The 10563-nt window shown below is 48.9% G+C and overlaps 1 protein-coding gene across 2 annotated transcripts; it reads right to left on the reverse strand.

The window, feature by feature from the left end:
- Window positions 1-4430: 4430 nt before the first annotated feature.
- Window positions 4431-7911, reverse strand: LOC100907555 (membrane-associated progesterone receptor component 2). Of its 2 annotated transcripts, XM_003740220.1 has the most exons (3): window positions 7835-7911; window positions 7464-7728; window positions 4431-5832 (listed from the first exon to the last, which is right to left on the reverse strand). In XM_003740220.1, exon 3 carries the CDS (start codon window positions 5829-5831, stop codon window positions 5283-5285), a length of 549 nt encoding a protein of 182 aa, XP_003740268.1. In that variant the 5' UTR covers window position 5832; window positions 7464-7728; window positions 7835-7911; the 3' UTR covers window positions 4431-5282. The 2 variants fall into 2 exon arrangements, with proteins under 2 accessions (XP_003740268.1, XP_018493822.1); XM_018638306.1 differs by lacking the exon at window positions 7835-7911 and having other exon boundaries at window positions 7464-7780.
- Between the last annotated feature and the right edge of the window lie 2652 nt (window positions 7912-10563).

Genomic DNA, 10563 nt, shown 5'->3' on the forward strand with positions numbered 1-10563 from the left:
ATCGTTGTTTACTTTCGATCCGATGTCCTAGGGTCTCATTCTTGGCTCCAGGAGTTGATCTGCGCGTGTGGGAATTCCGTAGGAAATATATGAAATTGATGTGCCGCAAATTTGCTATCTAAAGACACCAACCGGGTGTCGATCGGTGTAGAAGGCACGGAGCTGCTGAGCGTAGAAAATGGACAAGTTTCGTCACACTTTTGGTGAAATACTAGGCCGACCTTTTCAAAGACGTTTCACGTCAAAATGACACTGAACATGATGGCTCTTCGCCATGGTGAGAATCAGTGCCGCAAGTTTCCATCCGAAATCCGAACGCCCCGCTGAGTCTCCACTGATAATTCCTCGAAGACGCTCTACTTCACCGCGTGTCGCGGCTCGGGGAGCGTTCCGTCAGAGACGTCATTTCCGCCGATCAGCCTTGTTGAACTTAGCGGTACTCAGAGTGAAACCACACATTACCAACGATTAGCTCCGGATTCAGATTCTTCTAGATATTTCTCGTGCCTGTTCTTCCCCAAAAACGAACGGATGCGATATTCTCCCTACAATCACCGGCTATCCATAAAAAACATACATACATTACTGCTTGGAGAGAGAACTAGGTATTCTCCACTAGCTCATTCTGCTGCGTAGATAGTTCTTAGCATTCTCCGTTGTGCAAAGGTTCACCGGTCCACTCGGACATTGCAGGAAATTACCGCGATCACGATTATGACAGATAGCAACATTAGCCCCGAAAAACGACGACGTTGACAACATCAACTCTTCACTCTGCTGCATACTCCGGGGGGCTACTCTGATTACAAGTCTATGGACTGTCTCCTCGAAATCGATGATGCTGTCCAATTTCCGAACGGATTTCTGAATTCTCAGACTCCGCCTCCGAGCGGGAAGCAATGTCGGTTGTCCGCACATGGCGCAAGTGGAACAATAACCCAACTTCCGCCTCGCGATTTTTTGCACGGCGTCTCTTTCGACCCCACTCTCGAGATCGCGAGCTTTGACCGCGAGAATGTGAAGTTGTCCGTCCATTTGCTCTTGCATCTCTCGCAACTTCAAGTTTCGGCGCCGGATAAGACTTCTATCGAACCCACCGGACCTTGATGCCGCAACTAGCTCTTATCTGATCACATTTCATACGAACTTCTTGGAGCCTCTCGGGACTCAATTTCACCCCAATCTCACCCCGAAAAGCGAGAAACACATGACGGTCCGTCCCTCGCTCGATCTCAGTAGCTCCGACGTTTATACTCGAGAGCGTCATTCGATTGATTTCGTCGCTCGCAATAGTTTGGGCTCCTGACTTGATTCCCACTATTCATCAATCATTCACATACAAAGTTGGTGTTGAACAATGATTGGACAAAGACAAAAGAAGAGTTGAGCTCACTTCTAGTGGGCAATCGGGCCGAGCAATATTTTTAATGTAAGAGGTAGTTCAGGTGGTTAAAAGAAACATCTTGACCGAATTCAGGTCGTGACACCTCAATCATCTCATATCTATGCCCGCTTATTATCGCGGTCACGATTTCACAAATAAGACACAAGACAGCCAAATTATCGTTATTGTCGAACTCGGGCTTTATGTCAGCCAGAGAATCCAGTCGTTTAATACTTTATGAGCATTTTGGAGGCAATCGAGCGAGTCAATCACCGTTGGTTCAAAATGAAACCGATCCGGAATGAGTATCAATTTTCCACTAAGGTTTCTCTCTCTCCCCATTTCAATCTTTCGAAGTACATTGGCTTGGTTGTCGTTGACATCAACAGGACCTTTCAGAAGCTTCAAGTCTACGGTCAACAGGGTCGTTGTCCTACTTCGTTTCGTACTTGAACCTTTCAACCATATGAACAGCTTTTTACCACGGTTCTCCCTTCGAAGAAGCGCGACGTTAACATTGGTGCCGTTGACGATCTCCGGGAAACGACGGAATATGTACTTGATATTGCCGACCTCGATAAAGCAATTTTTCGCCTCGAATCTCGGAGCCAAGAATTCGCATTTTAGGAATATGACATCGTCCTAGCTTCGGAACTGACTCACTGCCTCACCCCGGTAAGCGAAACACATGCGAACGAAGAGCATCGCTCTCATGTATGCATGTATCATATAGATGATTTGGAAACCCCACTCCATCTTTAGGAAAGAAGAGAGAGCGAAGCGGTCAAGAAAAGCCTCCAAGTCTTATTCCGGGACTACGTAGACTGGAATTATGATGGTAGTGGTGTTAGCCAACCTTACCAAAGAAGCCTCCGAGCTCAGACCGTTGAGTTCCTCTTCCCTCAAAATATGAAGAGAACCCTCCATATGACTTTGCCGTCTAGCGTAGCGTTAGAAAGACTGTTCAGCAAGGCTTGAAAACTCCGGCATTATTCGAGGGGACGTCTGAGTGGTGAGATGCTATCCAGCATGGTTCTCCTCAAGCGTTTTCACGCAAAGTGTTATTAGATGTGATGTGTAATTAGATGATGAATTGATCATCATCTAATCTGTAATAACATATTCCATCCAATACATCGTTACCCAACGATACATTCCATATGTACATCAATTTACGTACTCCAGTTCCTCCGACCCTCTAGCTGTTTCGTAATGTGGAGCAACCATTCGGACGCGCGAGAAAGGAGGAGGAACCCGACTCGGACAAACTCATGTCTGAATCTCATGATATCATATCATACTCCGAAGACTAATGAAACACAATATCGCGGTTGAATATGAATGAAACATTCTTAACCACTAAAATACGCAGCTCGAGAAGAACATAGTTTCCTATGATCAATCTCTCATTGATCCCGTAACGAAGCCCGAGTTGAATACACTAACTAAGAAAACGACGCCTGATTTGCTTAACTTATTGTTAGATCTGGAGTAATAGCCCGATATTATTACCCCAATACTGAAAGAGATGCGTGTTTTGACATTGTAAAGATGCTAACTCGAACAGCGGTAGATAACCGAGATTAATGAAGTGCCACATCCTCGGAACCCACCCGGTAATATGTCTTTGGCACGCTGGGGTTCGAATCAAAGGGGAAACAATCAATGAGTCATTCCTCCACTGAACAACTGTATACAGAGGCGATGCTCGTGAAATTCATGGAGTATCCGTTACGCGAATGGTCTCTCGGAACTCCACGCGAACACCCTCGGACTCTGAGTCACGCGGCATGAGCGAGAGATCACGGTGATATTGAAGAAGGATCGTCCCTGACGACGAGATCGTCAATGAGAGCGACATTCGGGGGATGATCTTTCGAATTCAGTCTCCCTCGAGACTCTCAGACAATAACGATGTTTCTGATTTCAAGCTGCCTGCCTGATGTCATAAAGAGGCTGATCGGTAATCTCATGATGACGCCCCACACACAATTTCCCAAGATGAGTCTCGCCATGGTTCCAAAAGGTGACGAGTCTTTCCGGGGACCAAGTCCTTCGATTGCCTACGGTATCAATTGCATAATTCAATACCGTAGCTTCAATATCGATAACACGCCTCCGGGAATACGTGGATATAGACAGAGTCAGGGTGACGCTGTTGGTGGCGAATTGGTCTCCGCTGCGGACTGCTAATGTCAGCGGGAAACAGGGAAGAGCCGCGGAAAGGGCAGGACTTGAAGCGCTAGCACCGAAGTTTCCCCGTCGATCTTCCCCGATCGAGTCTGGAATCGATTTTCCTGGAAGATGATTACTTATCTGCGCTGGTCGAGCCATACGCGAGGGACAGCTTCGCATAATAATATTATTGCCCGATTTCTATCGGCTTCGGGTTGCACTGATCATTGAACAGATCAAGTTTGCCGATTCGATCCCGAGGCAGGTACCCCGAGGGTAACACCCCTCTGATGATGTTCCAAGAAGAGACGCTGGACGGGTATCAGGTTCTCAGGCGTGTCCCCGCTTCCCGGCCAGCACCGGTCGTCAACCAGTATTATTATCTTGGGTACGTGTCGCTCCTGTCGACGGTCGGAAGGAGTTCATCGATCTCATCGCTCACAATGAGCTGGACTTGACTCGGAGCGTTTACCCATAAGATGAACCGAAATAGCATCCAGTCGCTGGTTCGGACATGCGAGCAAGACATCTTGCTCGCGATATCCAAGACCCCATCCGCGTTGACCGTTAGTTTTTCAGAGGGAAGGGTCATCGTGAGTCCGATGAGACAATCTGAACGAGCTCTGACATCGTTTCTCTGTTGGATGAATCGAGCAGGAATCATGCTGCAAATCCCTCAATATTCCCCGGGACCATTGACCTCCCAATTGACTCTCGAGCGTCCGACGAGCAACAGGGGAAATTGTGGAGAGCGATCATCCTATAGATCAACTGTCCCTGGGAGGATCAACGGATTTTCCGACCGATGGATCCCTCGATTTCTTTATCCTCCAACCTACGGATTCCTCTAACGATCGACGGATATGGCACGTTTTGGAAGAATATAACCATTGCTTTATTTATATTATATCATCATTCCATAATTACTTCCAGGTTTCGTTGAGGGATTACTTTCTTTTAGAATCGGTTCCAAATTCGTCGAGCAAGATGTCTGACGAACGAATTCTGAATATTTGTAGTATGTAGTGACGTGTTATATGAGTCTCACATCGATATCCGTCGATTCACCAGACGAAAATATTCCTTTTTGCCGCTCTCCTCGGAGAAACGTGACTTCGCGGGGATCCTTCCTCTAGGTATTCTTTCAGTTACAAAAACACTCACTGAATCATTTCCGGCGACAATTAAGTTTCCTCAAGGTGCGTTTGATGATTCTGCGCCGTGCACCCGACTCCTATTCAGACTTCAGACACACCTAACAGCGAGTTCAGAGAGATTTGAATAACAGTAAGATGAGTCGTGTTCTCACAGAAGTTCACTCACTCAATGGCTCGAACAGCCGGAGGGGGAGAGTAGTTCTTTTTTCTCACTTGGAACGTCAACTGCTACGAGCATATTTGCACCGGGGTAACCCCACGCTCATATGAATTTCACTAGATGCCAACATACGGACATATCTCCTTCAGAAGAAGAAAACTCGACCGCGCTCAACGGTGAAGCCATGGAATCCTCTGTGTCGCGATATTCCAGGAGGGCTTGAATTTGAATGTCTACGAACGAACGGGCGGATTGATCAATCGTAAGCGATTGAGTCATCACCAGCCGCGATAATTGGAGAGGTAGTAATGGGTTGCAAAATCGGAGGATTGAGAATATCGTACAGGGTGGCCAATACAAGATATGAGGCCCGGACAAGGACCGCTGGCACATGAGTTTCCTCCGTCTAGGGAGCTTCGGTGGACGTGTTCTGTCCTCCGTCGGTCGCCTCTTCGTTATCTGAATAGTCTGTGGGTTCGTCGCCAGGCTTGAGAAGCTTTCCGACCACATCGTATTTTTCCTTAAACTGCAAAAACCATTCTTTGACTTGATCCATTTCGGAACTTTTCAGATCCGACAAATCGTCGTAGACCGGAGGGCCCTCGACGGCCTTCAGACAAAAAGTGGCCAACATCCGGGAGGCGTCACGTCCCGCGAACGCCGCATAGGGACCTCCTGGTCCGTAGTAATGACTCGCCCGCGTCACGTCGAAAACGGTGCCGTTGACGGCGACCAGGATCCTCCCGTCGTTCTTCTCCGGAGTCCCGTCGAACTCTCGGAGCTCGACGACGGTCATATCGCGTCGCTTCATTTTTGGTAGAATTTTCACTGCTGGCTGGTCATCTTGAGATGCGCTGCCTTTTCTCGGTCCGAATAGTGTCCATGTGAGAGCGGCTATGATCGCGGATAGGACTATATTCAGCGGAGTGAATACTTCATCCAATAGATTCGACATTCTGAAATGAGAAATGATGATATCTGATGAGCATTGCGATACAGACCGAATCCTGATCGAGGAAGCGCTCAAACAGCAGGACTTTCAGTTTGGGGCCATTCTGAGTGTTCCATAAATACTCGGTATGTATTTGGACCGTCGAAGCAATTCGCACTAATTGGTTCAATCATTCGAGTTTTCCCGTTGAATTGGGACCGAGACATCTAATGATATTCGGAAAATCCACCACGAATCTAGTGGTCAGAACAAGGAATGCAAGAAAACGTCCTATCGAGGATAATATCGGAAAAACTATTGAGAATTATCCGGTTTTCGGCGCTCCCTGTATGAGCCGATCCGAAGCCATCACGAATCGCAGTATGATGCATCGCGGAGGAATAGATCTCTCCGAGAGCGACGGACAATAATGATTCACTGATTTGGGTTGTCAGTTGGCATCGAAGCCACATGTCATGAAAAAATTCCTCGGAATCGCGAGACCAGGCGAGATCCAAGGCCAAGGTAGGTTTGTCATCTGCGAGCAGCTACGTGAGCGGAAGTTATCAGGTCCGACATTTCGCACTCGGAATACCTGCGTCCACAAGCCATCTCTGAATCCTTTTTGAGAGCCGGTGAGGAACTCGTTGCTTCCGTCAACTACCTTCCAAAAAAGCATCTGCGCAAAGACGAAGTCATTCAGAAACAGTTCAACTCGTGTTCCCTCGGAGCTGGTCGGAACCGTCGTGGGTGGGTCTGCAGGATGGTTTTCGTTGATTGCGACCTTCGTTTGCTCTAAAAACGATTCCCTGGAACGGGCTTTAAGAGCCTGAATAAAGCTCGACATGCTCCGAGTCAATGGAGGACTTCGTAGAGCAATCAGCCCCCGTCAAGGAAAAGTCCGACTCGACAAGGTCTGGCGCTGCCGGTGCGAAGCGCAGTTCTTGTCCCGAAACGGCGCACGCAGCTGACCCGGCTGGACAGCTGATCCGAATGGAAGACTACCTGCCTCCCCCTCAACTCACAATTAGTCAGACGCTGAAGACTCGGAGCATATCGGAAACAGCTCCGATCAACGAGAGGACTGTCCTCAGGCACCGGAGCGCGGGAGGGCATGGGCAGACAAATGGCCGACCGGACGGACGACTGGCTTCTCTGCTTGAACAGTCGCCTGATAATCTGCTCGATCGAAGAGCGTTTTTCGTTGGCAGTCCCCTATGCGGGAGGACTTCCCAGAAACGATTTCTTTGAATATCACCTCAATATCGGAGAGATCTCCACGTCCGAAGGACCGTCCGATTCGAACGTGGCCGCCTGCGATGGAGCCGTCATACGCCGACGGAAAAGCAATGCTGCTCGGCGGAAACAAGTACTTCAACGACAGGAAATTCAATCGATGGGGTTGGAGAGCAACAGTGGGCAAAGGCGACGACGACTCAAATACACGATTCATTGCGAACTGAGCATGGGAGCCCACAGATAAATTGTTGGCTTAAGTCAAACGTCGAACAAGCGCCGGTTTCGTGGAAGCTTCTCAAGCGATAGCCAAAGCTAGGCTGCTGCTCTGCAGAGTAAAATAGAAGGAGCGCGCTGCCGATCGCTGCCTATGTCTGAGGATGGCAATGGCGAAAAAAATTCATCATCATGACAACCCACCTGCTGGAGTATCGCCGACTCGGATCCTCGAGAACCTCACTCGGAATAGAAAGCGACACTTGAGCTCAGAATGAATCGCTTCTAGCTTGAATCTGTCGACACGATCGACTGTCGGGAGGAAACACAAGGCTCTCGTTCCTCGGCGGCGAAAGTAACCAAGCAACTGGACGGTGCCTGCGTGTGTGTTTTGACTGTTGTTTGCGGTGTAAGATGCTGCCGCTACCTTTGCCGCTGCTGCGGCATAGAGCTGAACTGACGACTGCTCCTGTATAGAAAAATAGAAACCGCTAGACATGAGATTCGGAATTTGCGATTGTGCGCTTTAGACGGCGTACTTTCGTACGCTTGCATTTATGATTAAGATAGCTTACGATTGTACGTATGTTAAGTCTATGGGAAAGGCGAACAAAAAGAAGGGGAGTAAAATTTCACCGATTTGGAATCTCTTGATGGGAGAGTGTAGAGGATGATATCGATGATCCCTGACGAAATTTCAGGCATGGTCGGGCGGTTGCTTTGGCAGTTTTTCGATGCTGATTTTTTGATCGACGGGATCACGGAGGATCTCTGAGGTCAGGATCGTGATCCCGGTGTGGTCTTTCCTCCCGGTGACACGTACAAGCGTACAAAAGTACGTCGTCAGAAGCGTTCAAGTTAACAAATCGATTTTCATTTCTGCCTGTGAACACCGGTATAGCCAGGGCCGGAGGACCGATGGAAGGGTTTTCTTCATGGGGTCACCATGATCACCATTATGATTCTGATTGTAACCATAATTATGTAGTCTTGAGCTCATGATCAGAAGCACGATTATGAACTATGACACGATTATGAACTATATATGATTATGAACTAACCAATCACTCGGCAAAGCTTCGACGTGCGCGAGGGGTGGGTGTTTGGGGACGCTTCCTACGTGCACGTATGAAGTTCTCCAATGTCCAATGCTCGCGTCGCCCCTCTGAGTTTCGAGCATCCATACGATCTTCCTGCAAGCGCGCGCTCCACCAGCCCTAGAGTGTAAGAAGATCGCGGTTGCAGCGCAACTACGAAATTATCGCTCTCGTCAAGCTCTAAATAGAGTGGCATCGCAAAGCTTGAAGCTCGCTGTCCGAGTTGCCGGACAGAGCCCTTTTCTCGGCCATTCGCCTCGAACCCTCAAGAGATCGAAGAAGAAATCAGGCAAACGAAAAAAATTACAGATATTTGCAAGGAGTGTGAGCCTACGCCCGGTACGCCCAAAACGAAGGTGAAAGTTTCTATACATCGTACCTCGAACTTGTCAACACATTCGAGACGGCACCGCACGGCGCACTTATGCACCGCTCTCGCGGGATGGCGAACTGACAAACGACATACATGTAGCATACACATAGCTCTCTATACTCGAGATATCTTAATCCGACAACGATTCCCTCAACATTTTTATGGCGGGCGGGTTGGGAAAGAAACAATCGCATGGAGTGCACGGCTGGGCAACAGTTTCCTGGCCTGAATGGATAGCGGAAGACGTGTCCTGTTGAATTCAGTCGAACACAGATCGAGATCTTCGCAAAATAAGTATCTCTTCGAATCTAGCATCGCTCAGGCGGTTAGCTTTCGGAGCATTCGTCATAGTTGCGTGTGAGAACAAACACTCCACTCCAGCGCTGGATGGGTGCTGAGTGTTGAATTCTCGGGAAATGGAAGCGATCGTCGGATGTTTCTCCAGCATTAAGAGTGCGATATCCGCATCTTCCAGATACTGCTGCATGATTTCCTGCACAACATCCATTCCTTGGGATGCCGTCGAAGAGCTTGTGGTATCCCCATTCTCGAAGTCGCAGTAGTCGTAGTGGTCGTCCTTGTTCATTTGCTTGACGATTCTTAATCAGTTTTCGGAAGCGGTCGAGAATGAACGGTCGATCCCCGGGTGCGATGCACGCGAACCTTGAATGTCGGCATGGGTATCGACGCTGAAGCAGATTTCTATCCTTCAATCGTGCGGCAGTTGAAAATCTTCTCAAAGCGAGTCTCCATGCTCCGCAGAAGTCCGTCGACGACGGGCTCACAGAAACGCACACGTGTTCTGGACACCGCAGAGAGCTGTTTCCTGACCACGACGAGAGTCGTCAGAAAAAATCAGTCGAAAGCTGACCTTTCGGTCTGCAGTTCATCCAGGCCTACAGCAACCAGCTTCAAACACTCGAAATTCTCCTTGATGTACGGAGAGTCTTCTTTAGTTAAAGGATTCGGAAGGTTTAGTCTCGCCATTAGGGTAGGAATTCTCGGTCTTTGTCCCATCAAAGCCGTGAACGAGTCATCCAACGAATCTCGACGGGTCACCACCGGAGAAAATCGATGGGGAAAGGACTTTCGAGATACATTGATAATTGTCTCGAACCGACAGGTCTTCTCTGCCGCTCCTAACTTCGCTTTCTCCTTCGCTCGCCGCATTTTCATCGGTGGCGTCCACTGAAACATCACCGTTTTCCGAATTCTCAGCCCGTTGAGGTCACGATCTACATGAGCGGCGAGTACGCCCAATTCCTTGGAAGCCTTGATGAAATTGGATCCGTTCTCAGTGACAGTTATCTTCGACGGCGGGACGTCGTACGATTCGTGAATTTCGCTGACGAGGTCTGCGATCCTCTCAAATGGTACGTTCCCCCGGAAACGCCGGCATGCCAGAGGCGCCGATCTAAGACTGTACTGCTCATCTATTCGAAGTACCGTCATTCCCAAAGAGCTCTTTTTACCTCCCGGCCAGATATCAGCGGTCGTCGACACCGAGGCTGGTATGAATAGGAGGTCGGTCCATTAGATACGGTACTTAGCGTACGCCTCATCCAGTCGGCGGCCGGAAGTCCGACGACTCATGAGCTCTGACTTCCTTTGCTTCAAACCCACCACATTCGAGATATTCTCGAATGATTTCTTCTCCACCTTTTGCAGAGGTACCATTGTGTGCGTAGTGATCTTCACAAGAGCTTTCTCTCTGCGAATCGATTGCAGTTTTTCTCATGCGCGTCTCATTGGTCCGTCCAGGATGGCGCGTCACGAAGGCATACCGTTTGTCTGTTAGCCATTCCGCCAAAGCCGTGCACAAGTGCGCCGTGCG

The sequence above is a fragment of the Galendromus occidentalis genome, unplaced genomic scaffold (genome assembly GCF_000255335.2).
Source record: "Galendromus occidentalis unplaced genomic scaffold, Mocc_1.1 scf7180000076870, whole genome shotgun sequence".
Taxonomy (NCBI): Eukaryota; Metazoa; Arthropoda; class Arachnida; order Mesostigmata; family Phytoseiidae; genus Galendromus; species Galendromus occidentalis.